This window comes from Antechinus flavipes, chromosome 4 (genome assembly GCF_016432865.1).
Source record: "Antechinus flavipes isolate AdamAnt ecotype Samford, QLD, Australia chromosome 4, AdamAnt_v2, whole genome shotgun sequence".
In the NCBI taxonomy this organism is placed as follows: Eukaryota; Metazoa; Chordata; class Mammalia; order Dasyuromorphia; family Dasyuridae; genus Antechinus; species Antechinus flavipes.
Genome location: NC_067401.1, coordinates 39,968,340 through 39,981,780, shown reverse-complemented (window position 1 = coordinate 39,981,780; position 13,441 = coordinate 39,968,340). Strand labels below are relative to the sequence as shown.

General features: G+C 41.2%; 1 protein-coding gene across 2 annotated transcripts; it reads right to left on the bottom strand.

Annotated features, from left to right (window-relative positions):
- Nucleotides 1-4,388: 4,388 nt before the first annotated feature.
- MCL1 (MCL1 apoptosis regulator, BCL2 family member) lies at nucleotides 4,389-12,143 on the bottom strand. 2 transcript variants are annotated; one of them, XM_051992750.1, is made up of 3 exons: nucleotides 8,217-11,250; nucleotides 7,560-7,807; nucleotides 4,389-7,327 (listed from the first exon to the last, which is right to left on the bottom strand). In XM_051992750.1, exons 1-3 carry the CDS (start codon nucleotides 8,941-8,943, stop codon nucleotides 7,211-7,213), a joined length of 1,092 nt encoding a protein of 363 aa, XP_051848710.1. In that variant the 5' UTR covers nucleotides 8,944-11,250; the 3' UTR covers nucleotides 4,389-7,210. The 2 variants fall into 2 exon arrangements, with proteins under 2 accessions (XP_051848710.1, XP_051848711.1); XM_051992751.1 differs by lacking the exon at nucleotides 7,560-7,807 and having other exon boundaries at nucleotides 8,217-12,143.
- Nucleotides 12,144-13,441: the final 1,298 nt, after the last annotated feature.

Sequence of the window (13,441 nt, the reverse complement as noted above, 5' to 3'; positions counted from 1 at the left end):
AGAAAGTGCTCAAGTTGGAATCTTAGAGCCTGTCCCCACAGGGTGGGCAGGTACAGGGTGATGACTCAACAAAGGAGACCAAAAAGAACAAGACCCAGAGGGCAAGGAAGAGAAAGTATTCTCTGAAGGGATTTCTGGCATCATCTGATAATCATGTATTAAATACCTACTATGTGCTGGGTTACTATGTAAGCGTCAAGGGTCTAAAGGCAAAAAAGGAAAAGAATTGGAGCCCTCTAGTTTATATTCCTATTGTGTGTGGGATTCAATATTCAAACAATTAAATGAATACAAAAAATGTTGGGGGAGGAGAGAAGCAAAGCACTAATCCACCTCATTTGGGAGTGAGGGAGATCACTTTAGAAGGCACCTAAAACACCTCCAGAGAGGTAGCCAATGACTCCAATTATTTCTAATTGAAGGTAAAAATTAAACCTGTCCAGTTTCTGAGCTGTAGGAAAATTCTTCCACTGATTTACTTGTTTGTCCTTAGAAGATAAGGAAATGAAGAGCAGAGAGTAATGAGAGAAGCTAAATTTTTTGTTCAATTGTATCCAACTCTTTGTGACCTGATTTGGAATTTCCCTGACAGAGATACTGCAGTGCTTTGTCATTCCCTTCTCCAACTCATTTGACAGATAAGAAAACTGAGGCAAATAGGGTTAAGTGATTTGACTACCTACCTGCCCAGTTCTGAGGGCACAAAGACAAAAATTAGTTCTTGCTCTTCCAGAACTGACCTATCAAGGAAATGCTATGTATACAACCCCACCCACTCCCTCGCCAACCAATGAACCTCCAAGTCCTCCCATAAATCGGTCATCGAAGATCCACCCAATGGGCTGGGGGATCCTTTAATATTCAGTGGCTAAGTAGTGCCAGACTTCAGCATTATTTTCATTTTCCAGATGAGGCACCGGGAGCCCAGACTGTTTCAATCAGATCAAAATCTATAGTGCTTATGGCACAGTGCCTGGTACACAATAGGTGCTATGTAAATTATTTCTTCCCATCCTTCCCTTTGGAGATTTAGTGATTTGCTCATACTCATAGATACTCCTAGTGATGAAATATTTGAATCTAGATCTCTGCTGATATCTGACATTGTTCTACTATATCACACTAACCTCTAAATAGAAAATTCTTTCTCCCCTACTCACTAGGTGGGAACTCCATTGTTCCCAAGTGACCCTAGGTAAATTTAAAAAGCTAATTCCCCCATCCCAAAGAATGCAATCTCCACCTACCCTCACCCTGCCACACACCCATTGTACAGACAAGAATCCACACCAAAAAATTCCTTTAGGCTGTAGGTTTTCCAGTTTAGTAGCTTTCCCCCTCCCCCCAGTATGCTCAAAACAGGAGGGTTCTGACTCAGAACGAACGGTCTGGGGGGAAAAGGAGGTAAAATACCAAGAGCTGTTGTGGCAATGCTTGACAAGAGAAAAACCCAAGTTATGGGTAAAGTGCAAAGTGCTGGGAAACACCAGGCAGGCCTTAGCATTTCAGTATCCACCACACATGCAAGTGAGGCGCTTTTGGAGAGCCCTGACATTTAGTTGCTGGCGTTTCGGTGAAGCCTTTTTAACCACACCCACCGAGGAAGCCCAGGGTTAGCCACCATGAAAGCCGGAAGAAGCTTCTTGCTTACTTGGGCTGGTGGCCAGGGGAGTGTGTTTGTATACAGAAACCCAATTTTGAAAACTGGACTGCTCTTCAGGCAGCTCCCTTTAACTGTGACTTTTCACCCTCCTTTTCTTCATTTGGGGCATCTCCAGGTAGCCATTTCTAACTTGTTTCAGGATCCTTAAATCCAAAAGAACTTCTGACTCTTTGGACTCGATTTCTGGGCCAAACACACACACACTCAGCCTGCTACTTTCAGTTTTGATGCTTCTCTTAACTTGGACTTTCCCAACTTGACTAAGAGGAAGAGGTGGGACCTCTCCTGTTCTTTTGGATCTAAACTCTCTTGCAAGCCCTGGCTACTGTTGTTGTTTTGTTGCTATGCTGAAATTAAGAGTCCAAACACAAAAAGCTTCTGCCTGGAGCTGCCGCAGCAGCTCTGCCCACTCACTGGCCATCACAAGTACGTCAATACTTTTTCTAGGGCAGTAGCTAGAGGTACCTCAATGTGCCCCAGGCTGCCTTAATCTTCGACTCCCAACCCGCCCTCCATCCTGACCCATCAGAAATAATACTGTAACAACACGGAGTTGCTAAGGAAAGCTGAAGCGGGAGGTTTTTCAAAGAAACCGAGGCTTTTGTAGAGTGGGTGTTCTGAGGTGGAAGTCCTGGGCTGTTATAGCATGCTATAATCACTGAGCAATACAGAAAACAGAGCACCCAGACTCAGTTGATAATGTTGGACTCCAAGAAGGGAGTGATTCAAGTCAACCAATTGTCTAATGTTTCTTATGTGTGAAGCTGTTAAAAAGTCAGATTCACTTCTCAGACAGGCCAGGATGATGGTAGGGAAGGAGAAATAGACATTTCCATGGAGAGGTTGGCTGCCACCTGGATTTTAAAGGATGAGAATACCAGTATCTTCGATGGAGCAGGTTTTGGGGAAAAGAATCATTTTAGGACATGTTTAATAAAAAACGTCTAAGTGATGTCCCGAAGACAGATGAAAATACCAGTTTGAAGTTCAGGAGATGGCACAACTGGAGATAATGACTTCAGATGCTTTAGGTTAAATTTGTGTGTGTAATATGGAAATACAATAATAAAAGATTTTAAAGACTATCTAAAAAAACCCTAATTTTGTAATGAAGTAATGGCTCTCTGGGGGGAGAAAGGCAGGGATTCAGGGGAAATTAATGTATGTACACACACATCCATATGGCTATTGGCATTTTTAAAAAATTTTTTATATTGCCTAAATTTCCCCATCCCCCACACCCCCAAACATCTGCCTCTCCTCTCAGAACCATTGCTTGTAAGTTGTAAAATTTTTTATAATCCTCCCAAATGATAGAACATATATAAAGTGCTTTGCTAATATTAAATCATTATGTAAGACTCCAACTTCTACGTAACTTAGAATGTTAAGTCCCATGGATTTTCTTGAGGTTCAGAGGGGCTGCCCAACTAATGGTCTCGTAGTCACAGTTGGCCAACTCCACCTCCAAAGAAAGAGGATGAGGCTTTATCTCATGATTAAATTTTTGAAAGGGGAAATGCTACAAGGAACTAAAAGGAGATATGGGGAGAGAGAAGCCAGGTTATGGCTGATGGAAGACAAGTTTCTGAGTAGTGGTAACTGGTATCTATTTCCACAAAGGCTCCTAGGATGTGGGAAACTGGGTTTGTATCAGGTCTTTGTTCAATTCTGTGAATTTGTTAGGTGTTGACTGTTAAGACCTGTAGTCAGAGTAACAGCTCCAGCATCTGATTGCATAGTTCAGGTCCCAAATTAGACTAAAGCATAGGTGTTGTCCTCCCCACCTCCACCCCTTCCTTCCTCTGGAGTTAACAAAAACAGCTCTTTGCAAGGAGATAACAGTAAAAATTCAATTTTGTGATTGTCTGCCAGGGATATAAGAAATGAAGGGTTTCAGAGGGGAAAATATTCATCTGATTTTTCTTCAGACACAAAATTGCTTGGGTGGGGGAAGTTGGATGAGCCTCTTTTTTTTTTTGCATTACTTTTTGATGCCCAGGGCTTAAAACCAATATGCAAAACACACATTTGCACATTTCCATAGTGATTCAACCATTGCACAGGGGTAGCAGAAAATTAAAAGATGAAGGAACATCAAATAGGTTCGATCTCCATTTCAGAGTGGAGAGGAAAACAAGACAATCTCATCACAAATTAGCCACTGGTTAGAACTTCAAGTCATTCCTCCCCCTCCACTTCAAATGATACATACAACATACAATTGGAAAAAGAGAGAAACATTACGCTGGAACTTCCAGGGCAGCAACGTACTGGGATAACGGAGTCAAAAGAATGTAAACGAAAATCTCTGCCTCAAACACTGGACAAGTCAATTCTCCTCAAATTATAACAACGTTTAAGGTTTGTAAATCCTACATCATATCACTAACCAGAGGATTGTAGCCCTTAAAGAAAGAACCCAAGGTCTCATTTTACAGATGATAAAACTGAGGCCCAAGGACTTTGCTCAAGGTCACACAGAATAAAACAGCTCTAAGTCTCCAAATGCAGCATGCTGAAACAAATAGTATTTCTTTCCAACAGGGTTAAGGGTTGGGTTAACAATGGAAAAATATCTAAGAACTTAAGTTATGAGCAGTAGGTGTGCCTGAGGGAACAAGATTCATGGGATCTTTTCATTTGCTCAGCTACTTATGAGGAAGGGGAAGGAAGGCAATGGGTGCAGGGAACAAAGTCGAACCTTAGAGATGACCCACACATCTTGAATTTAAATAAAAGATTTATTATTTTCTTTTCAGAAAAAAAACAGGAAGTTAAGAAAACAAACTAGATTTTACAACCATATATTCTGCAGTTGGTCCTAACCCTCCCTGGCTCACCTCTTCAAGAGGAACATTATACCTAACCTAAGGCAGGGCGTACACTCCCCAGATAACAGGATTTATAGGGAATCCTAGACCAGGGATTTCAATAGTTTTCCCTGAGTGAAGCAGAAGATTCCTCTGAGCATCCTTTCAATAGTCCCTTCCCTTTTCATTCCAGAACTGGCCTCAACTATGTAATAGCAGCCACCCCTTTAATGCATTGAGGTTCTTTTCTTCTCCCTACACTTCCTCAGGAGTATTTATCTCCCTTTCCCTCCCCAAAGCCTAACACTTCCCCCATCCCACACCACACCAGATAATTTTATGATCTGAGGTCTTACTCCATCAATAGAATCCCCTTATGATGATCTAGGAGCCAAGATCTTTCTGATGCACTCCACCTGCCCCTTTTATGTGGATTTTGAAGCTATAAAAACTATATAAAGTGCTTTTAGTTCCTCCAACAAGCATGATATAAATAACTGGGATTATGATTAAGAATGAGAAACACAACTAGGTGAAAAACAGCTCCAGAATTAGACCTTATGGCTTAAGAGATGAGCAGGCAAAGCCTTTCTTCCCTATTACATTCTTAGTCAAATTTGATTTGTTTATTTTATCTATAACAAAGTCCAAAGACTAAAGGTCTAGTTAAATTCAAACACAGCAGTTTTTAGATTAAGCCAACTCCTACCACAAAGAGTTATTTTCAGATGGACCAATAACTGTTAAGTAGCAGTTTGAGGTTAAGCATTTCTACATGACACCACATTTAAAGGTTTAGGTCCCCTAGTGGAAAACAATACAGAAAGGTGACAAAATGATTCAGTCATTCTCCTAAATTATTTTCAGAGACAGCCTCCTTTCTTCCACCCAAAAGGTCATTTGTAGAAGAAACCACAGCAAGATCTTTTTTCCTTCTATGAAAAGCCCCAACAGCAAGGGGACTTTGAGAGGGAAAAAATATTTCAATCAAAACACGTTTAGCAAAGCTAACCAAAAAGGGCACCAGCACCAGAAATTGCCATCCTTGCTCACATAAGACACTAAGTAGACTACCTTTTGAATACCGGGAGACAAGAAGGTTCATTACTGGAGAAGGGACTGGGTTGCAGGGACCATCTGAGGTCACACAGGGCCATCTCCTGAAAGGAGCAGAAATAATAATAGGGATTGGTCCCATATTTATAGAAGGGCTGAAAGCAAAAGAAAGCAAATGTCTGAAAAGAAAAAGCAAATCTGCTATTCAGAGGCCAAAGTTGAGTGTCTTTGGCACAGTTTGGGAATCAATGCAATACACTAAAGTATGTATATATAAATGTTTGTTTTTTTGACCCACTAGGCCTCAGCCTGCATTTGACAAGCAAGCCTAATAATAGCACCATGGTTAGATTAATTTTTCTCTACATTTACTTGCAGTTTATTTAAGCAAATAAAGGTCAGGTTTGCCTCAGGTGAATGGATTAAGTCCTATACAATTTCTGCTATAAAAATTTAGAAAAGGTGAAAAACATGAAAAAGTTCTGGAAAATAAAAACCATGCCCATAAACTAAGGTGTATTAATAACATGAAGAGTCAGATGGAAGTGACTCAAAAAACTGTTGAACTCAAAACTGAATGGACATGCATGATGGCATGATCACAAAAGCCATTATTTGCTTAAAAAAAAAATTCCAACAATTAAAGTTCTAAAAATTACTTTGGCTCAATTGTTCAAGAAGCTGTACAAATCAATCTTTTCATGTACTACACTTTTAACTCCCCCATTCCAGGTTCTTTTAAATAATAAATCCCACAAGGAAAGTAACACAAAGGTAGTTTTTAAAATTGATTCATAACTATGTGGTCTTTAAATACATTACAAGTTGGTTTTGAATACCAAAAATATTGGACAAGATCAGAAATGTTACATAGAGAAAACAAGGGTTCCAATTATTTGCCCAAATTACAAATTTCACAAGGTATGGAAAAAACCCTAAATACAGAATCTCTCCTTATAACATTTCAAAGAAATAAATTTCTGTAAAAATATATACAATTTTTACAGATATACATATTTACAAGGTTTTTTTTTTGTTCTTTTTTGAGAGGAAGCCTTTAAAAGTTTTTGTTGCTATAACAACTGATTATTGTTAACTCAAGGATGTTTAAACTTTAAATCACTCAAACGATATCCTCCTGGCCCCAAAAGAGAAATCTGGTCTCTCTGGATACATTTGGAATTTGTCACACCTTGAGCTGCATCACTTTCACTGTGATACTCGTGATAGGAGGCAGAACTTGGAGCCCATGGCATTAGTAGTGCTTTTTTTAATCCTGTAAAAATAATGAAATATTTCTAATACAGTTTATGACAAGGAAGCCTACTAACCAGTTATTCGTTTCAAAAGAGTTCTCTCAACTCTATTAAATTGCTTCCTGGTCTTCCCCAAAGATCTGCCTACTGCTGAGACAGACAATTTTTGCTTCTTTCAGATGGGTGTTCTCTGAAGCAGGGCACATTTTCCACTAGTATTTATTCTTATCCAAGTCTCCTTTTGTCTCTACCCAACAAAGTGGTAGGATATCATTTCCTTTTCATGCTAGTATTCAGTGCTCTAGAAGGATTCTTGGATGTTCTAGCCTGGGTAGCTTGATGTCCAGCTTCATAAATATATTTCACGTTAAGTGTGCAGTTTTGGTGCCTGGAGCTACAAGTCATTTATTGCACTTACAAGGCTATCTTATTAGATATGCCAAACCAGCTCCTACTCCAGCAACACCGGCAAAGGCGAGCAGCACATTTCTGATGCCACCTTCTAGGTCCTCTACATGAAAGAATTCCACAAACCCCTCCTAGAAAAGAAAAAGGGAAAATAAAAACAAATTTTGAAGTGGACTCCCACTGGCTGGGAACATGATTCTCCAGGAGGATGACCGTGGGGTAAAAGAGCCTTATCAATTAGACTCCAATCAAAGAAATCAACATTCTGCACAAATTGGGAGAGTGCCTGAGACTGCCAGAGGCTGTCACCTTCCCGGCCCGGTCCTCCCCTCTAATCCAACTGTCCCTTTGCTTCTGACTTACCCAGCCCTTCTGCTTAATCAGCCAGTCCCTTTTCGATTTGACCAGGACATCTGTTATGCTTTCTGCTAGCGGGTCTATGCAACTTTCCTGATTTATGCTCTTCAAGTGCTTTGCCACAAAGGCACCGAAAGAAATGAGAGTCACAATTCTGCCCCAATTCGTCACTCCGTCACTGAACACATGAGTTACCACTCGAGATACAGCCTTAATGTCATCTTCGTTCTTGATATCTAGTTTGCGAAGCATACCTGAAAGAAAAGCAGAAGGTCACCGACTGGAGTCAGGGCTGCCTCGTTTTGCCCAGTGCTTGGCGCATAGTAGGCGCTTCTGAAATGTCCACTAATCGATGAGTTTCTCTCTTTAAACTCCCCGAGGGCCAGGGCTGGCTTTAGCCTCCTTTTGTCTCCACGGGGCTGGGCACAGTGCCCGACACATAATAGGCGCTTAATAAAGCTCCTCTGATTGACAGGCCTCCCCCCCCCCACTTCCAAGAACCTTCCTCAGCCGAGGCCGAGATAAGTTTCCCCCCCACTCCCCCACTCCCGGGCACCAGTTAGCAGCGTCGCCATGTCTGAGAGCACAAAGCAGCTGCGCATGCCCAGAACCAGGGCTTCTGCCCCGGCGGGGAGCGCAAGACCACCGAGCTAGACCACCCACCTTGGAAAGCCGTCTCGTGGTTCCTCTGGACACCGTCTCCCACGCGCCGCAGGGTCTCCAGGGCCTTCCCACTGCGCAGGGGCTTGGTGTCCTTGGTGCCGACCGCCTGCTCGCGGAGGTATCGGGTTATCAACTCCAAGGATTGCCCGTACAATTCATCCTCCTCCTCGTCCTCCTCGGACGGGGGCGGCGTCGAGGGCAGTGAGCCATGGGCGCTGTTCGACGTGTCCCCACCCTCTCTGGCCAGGGCCAGCATGGACAGGCGAGCAGGCCGCTTCCCGGGGGGCTCGGGTTCGTAACCGTCCAGCTCGTCCTCGGGGGATAGGATGGCGTCCGCGGCTCCATCGGCCACCTCGGCGGGGGACGAGCAGCGGCGGCCCGGCGCGAAGAAGACCGGTCTCGGCGGGGCGGTGACGTCGGGAGCTTCCGCGCCAATGGGCGCAGGCCGCGCGACCCCCCGGACGCCCTGCACCACGGGGTCGGGGGGATTCGCGCCGCCGCTTCCGCCAATTAACCCTACCGCCGCCGCTGCCGTCGTCGTGGTGCCTGCTTCCACTTCCCCTCCATCCCGCCGCGGCGGCGAACTCTCCACCGTCGTTCCTTTGCTATTAGTCAGCAGGCGTCCGCCGGACGGGGAAGCGCCGGCGCCGCTGCCGGCCCCTAAGCCGGCCCCCCCGCAATACAGATTGAGGCCGATGACGGCGTTTTTCTTAAAAGGGCCTAACATTTTCACCAGCTGCAGCCGCGGTGCAAAAGCCGGGAAGCACGAAGCTCCGCGCTCGAAGGAAGCGGAAGTGAGGAATGGGAGCGGCGTCTGCTGATCACAGTTATATCCCAGGCGTCATAAGTGCGTCAGCGTGTGGCGGGAGGGAAAAGAAGGAAGGGGAGGAGAGCCGGAGGAGGCGGAGTCCCGGCAGCCCCAGCACTTCGCCTGCGGTTTTGCGGGGAAGGCCAGACACGCTAGGCGCTGCTGGGGGCGGGGGCGGGCCTAGTTCCTCTGGATCACCCCCCGAGAGTTGTCTCGAGCTTCTCAGCCCCACCTTGCCCCCTGGGGAATTCATTAGTGGGACACACGCGGACTTGGCTGTCCGCACGTCCCCCCGGTTATGTAATCGATTGTCCCCGAAGTTTCGACTTGTCTTTTGTTTTCGGGCACATTTAGGGGGGATTTTCCGACTGCAAACGGGTCTGGCCCAGGCTACCCGCCCGGCACGTGATCCCGCTTTTCCCTCTGGGGCCTCTGCTCTTTCCACTGCCAAGGCAGTTTTGAAGGCCCGGGGTTTGGATTTATCGTGGATTGGGATCCTGGGCCTGGAGACGGGCTAGGACTCCCTGGATACCAACTAGTGAAGTACTTCATAGAAATTAATACTTAGTAGCCAGATGGCTTTGACCGAGGCTTTCTGGCTGGGATAGCTTTCGACGATCCAGAACTTGCCTCCGTGCAACGATCAAATACCAGATCAGGTTTTTAGTAGTTTAGTAGATATCTAATTTATTTCATGAGCCCCGGGATCTGAGTTCAGATCCTGCCTCTGCTGCTACTTAGTGATCTTGATCAAGTCATGTAACTTAGTTTTTACCCAGATTATGAAGTTAAGCCTGGATGACCTCTAATGTCCCTTCTATGTTCCCATGATTGATTTTTTAAAATATGATAAGACCAAATTATTTTGATACTGCTTTATAATATGGTTTGAGATCTGGTAATGCTAGCTAGCCCTCCTTCATTCCTATTTTTCCCCTATTACTCTGAAATTCTTGACCTTTTTATTCTTCTAAATGAATTTTATTATTCTGCCTAGTTCTTTAGAGCAATTTCTGAGTAGTTTAGTATAATAGCAAATCTATGAATTAATTTAGGCATTATCATTTTTATTATATTGGCATGGATTAAAGTTGAATCTTTGCACTAAAGTCCTTTATATGAAAACTGTTTTGTAGTTGCATTTATATAAATCATGAGTGTGTCGGTTTAAATGTATAGGTTAATTCTCAGATATTTTGTGCATTTTATTATTTTAAATGTTATTTCTTTTTTCTATTTTTTGCCAGTGCCATATAGAAAAGATAATTTTGAGTATTTTGTCTTTTGCTGTTTTATGGCAATTATTAATCACCTAATTAGTTTTTTTCTGATTATCTGGTGTTTTATTTTCTTCCTAAGATATATTTTATTGATATTTTCTGGCTCATATTTCTCTGTATATCTCCTCCTCTCCTCTCTCCATTCTATTAAGTATTCCCTATAAAAAAAGAAGTTTTAAAAATTTAGAAAGCCAGCAAAATCAATTAACATAAATTAGAGAATTCCATATAGGATAGTACATCAGTCCATAAAGGCTTATTTAGGACCTACTGTATGCTGGACATGGAATACAAAAAAAAAAAAAAAAAGACAAAAGAGACTTCCTGCTTTTAAGGGGTTCACAGACAGTGGAAGATGACAACATGAAAAAAACTACCTTGTGGTGTTCAGTCCCATGCAACTTTTCATGACCCTATGTTGCACAGCACTCCAGGTCTTTCTGTCCTCCACTATCTCTTGAAGTTTGTCCAAGTTCATGTTTGTTGTTTTTATGACACTCTCTCCATCTCATCTTGCCTTCAGTCTTTACCAATTCAAGGATTTTTCTAGTGAGGTCCCAACTTCTCATTGTCTTGCAAAAATGCTCCATTTTTTTCTTTCTTTGCTTATCTCTTCCCACAAATTCTGTACCTATTGTTTATAGTTAGATAATATTATGTGGATAGAAGCTGCTAAGTGGTTCAGCAGATAGAGGGTTGGGCCTGGAACCAGTAAGACATTGAGTTCAATACCTCTTCCGCTTACTAGTTACGTGACCCAGGGTGAGTCATTTAGCCATGTTTGTAAACCCCAAATATATTCAATATTTATAGCAAAGGTATTAATTACTCCCTAACAATTTGATGGAATTCATTTGTAAATCGATATGGACCAGAATTTTTTTTTCTTTGACTTAGTTTATAGCTTATTTGATTTTTTTAAAAAATAAAATGAGTTGATTTATTGTTTTTGTCAAATTGATAATTACATTTTAAAAAATATTTTATATAGCAATATTGATAACTCTCATGACTTCCTCTTTATTGTGACTTTCTTTTTGATCTTTCCTTTCTCCTTAAAAAAATTTGATTTTATTATTCTAAAAATCCCCACGTTTTGTCCTTAATTAATTGGTCTGTATATTTATTCTGTAATTTAAATGCTTGTTCTTTTGGGTTTGTTGGATTTTATGTTATTAAAAAAATTACTAAATTCATGATCTGCTTTTTCAAATTTGTTTTCAAACATATCCTATCAGTTCTGATATGTCGACTCATTTTCTTTAATATAGTTATCTATTATTTCTATGATTTGTCCTCTGACATTTATTATTCTGACTATCAGTACTTAGTTTCCTTTTATCTATATTTCAATTATCGGGTTTGTTTGTTTGTTTTTAATTGCTTTGTGATTTGTAAAGGGCATTTGCTTCTTAAAATTTATTTCTTTGTGCCCTGGAACATAATTCTTAAAGGTACTATATGATGTTGAGACTATGCTTATAATATATTCACAGTAAGAATTTTCTAATATTCTCAATCAAAAGTTGCCATAGACATATAATTTCAGATAGGCAGTTTTTCCAAATTCTATTTAGCTGTTTTCCTTTAAAATCTTTCAGTTAAATGTATTTGGCTATGGAAGACTATTAAAGTATCCTATAAATATTATGTCACTATCAATGTTGTACTTTCATTAAGTTTTTCTTTATTAACTTAAGAGTCGTATAATTTGATGCATATTTAAGAATGATATTGTTTCATCGACTATGATGCCCTTAAGCTAATGAAGTTTCCTAGTTTGGCTCTCTTGACTTTGTCAATTTTTATTGTTTCCTTTTTCTAAAATTTTGATCGCAACTAATGCTTTTAGGAATTGCCTGAAGAATAATAACTTTTATTCTGACCTTTCATTGTTAATGTCTTTGTATCATTTGCTTTAAGTGTTTTTGATACAGTAAATTGTTAAGACTATTTTCTGATTTCATCTTAGTGGGGAATTTAAGGCATTCACATATGGAGTGGTAATAGGTGTTAAATTTATGTTTTTAATCCTCATTATTTTATATTGACCTTCCCCTTGCCCCTCACCTTAAGTCAGATAAAGTTGCTGACTGCTTTTAAGACTTTGCCACAGAGTTTCTCTGCCCGTTCTCTTTCCTTCCATTCCCAACAATCTTATTAACCTGTGTGGCCCAAAGTTTTTGAGTTAATTTCAGTTATCTTTCCCCTCTTCAGTCCAGATAAGATTAAAAACAAAACAAAGCAAAGCAACCTTCCCTACTCCAAGCAAAAGAGTTTTAGTTTTAGTAACAGCCCAGTTTGGCATATAATTTCTCATTCAGGTACTTTGTTCTTAGAACTACTTTGTCTTCATACCACATAGGGCAAGATAAAAGCCTTGCTGTTTTCTCTAACCTCCAAAACTAAGACTACAAGTTTTGGATATCATCCACACTTTTCCTCATTTCTCTGTTTTTAAGGGTCTTTTTCTGACATTCTTCAACCCTAGATATAATCAATCCCAGGGAAGGCAGTATGCCCTGGTGGAAGATGCTGTATTTTGTATAGTTGAGCATCTTTTCCTACTTCATGCCTTTTTGTTCACTGTCTGTACAATCCAAGCCTGCATACATGTGGCTACCTTTGAATCATTCTTTCCCAATGAAACCAGATGCAAGAAACACACACACACGCACACACACACATACACACACACACACACACACACACACACACATCCCCTTTTCAAAACCTGTAGAGATGTCCCTAGAGCATTCTCCATGGATATGATCAAATTCCCTCTCGATTCCTCTAGTTCCTATCCTCAATCCCTTACTCTTTCCCTGTTCTACCAAATCTCATCCCCCATCTTATTTAGGAGGGATTAAAAAAATGCTTATTCTCCTTTTCAAGCCAACTCTAGGCAAAAAAAGTGCTTCCTTAATACTCTCACCTCAGTCCCATCATAGAGATTCATTAATGAGGGAATACATATTTATTTCCTCTTCAGGATTTAAACTCTTCACCTTTTTTGCTCTCTTTCCTACCATCCTTTTACTCATTAGTGCTCTTTTGTCTTGCTCAGATAGTGGAAATTTTTATTTCTTAAGATGGGCATGTTTAGCCCCAGAAACACAAAAACTTTTACTTGTTAA

Excerpts from the sequence above, each read along its gene's own strand:
- MCL1 (XM_051992750.1), bottom strand. The coding sequence starts at position 8,943 with ATGTTAGGCCCTTTTAAGAAAAACGCCGTCATCGGCCTCAATCTGTAT. Across the intron at positions 7,808-8,216 it reads CCACGAGACGGCTTTCCAAG|GTATGCTTCGCAAACTAGAT; the intron begins GTGGGTGGTCTA and ends CTTTTCTTTCAG. Across the intron at positions 7,328-7,559 it reads TGATTAAGCAGAAGGGCTGG|GAGGGGTTTGTGGAATTCTT; the intron begins GTAAGTCAGAAG and ends TTTCTTTTCTAG.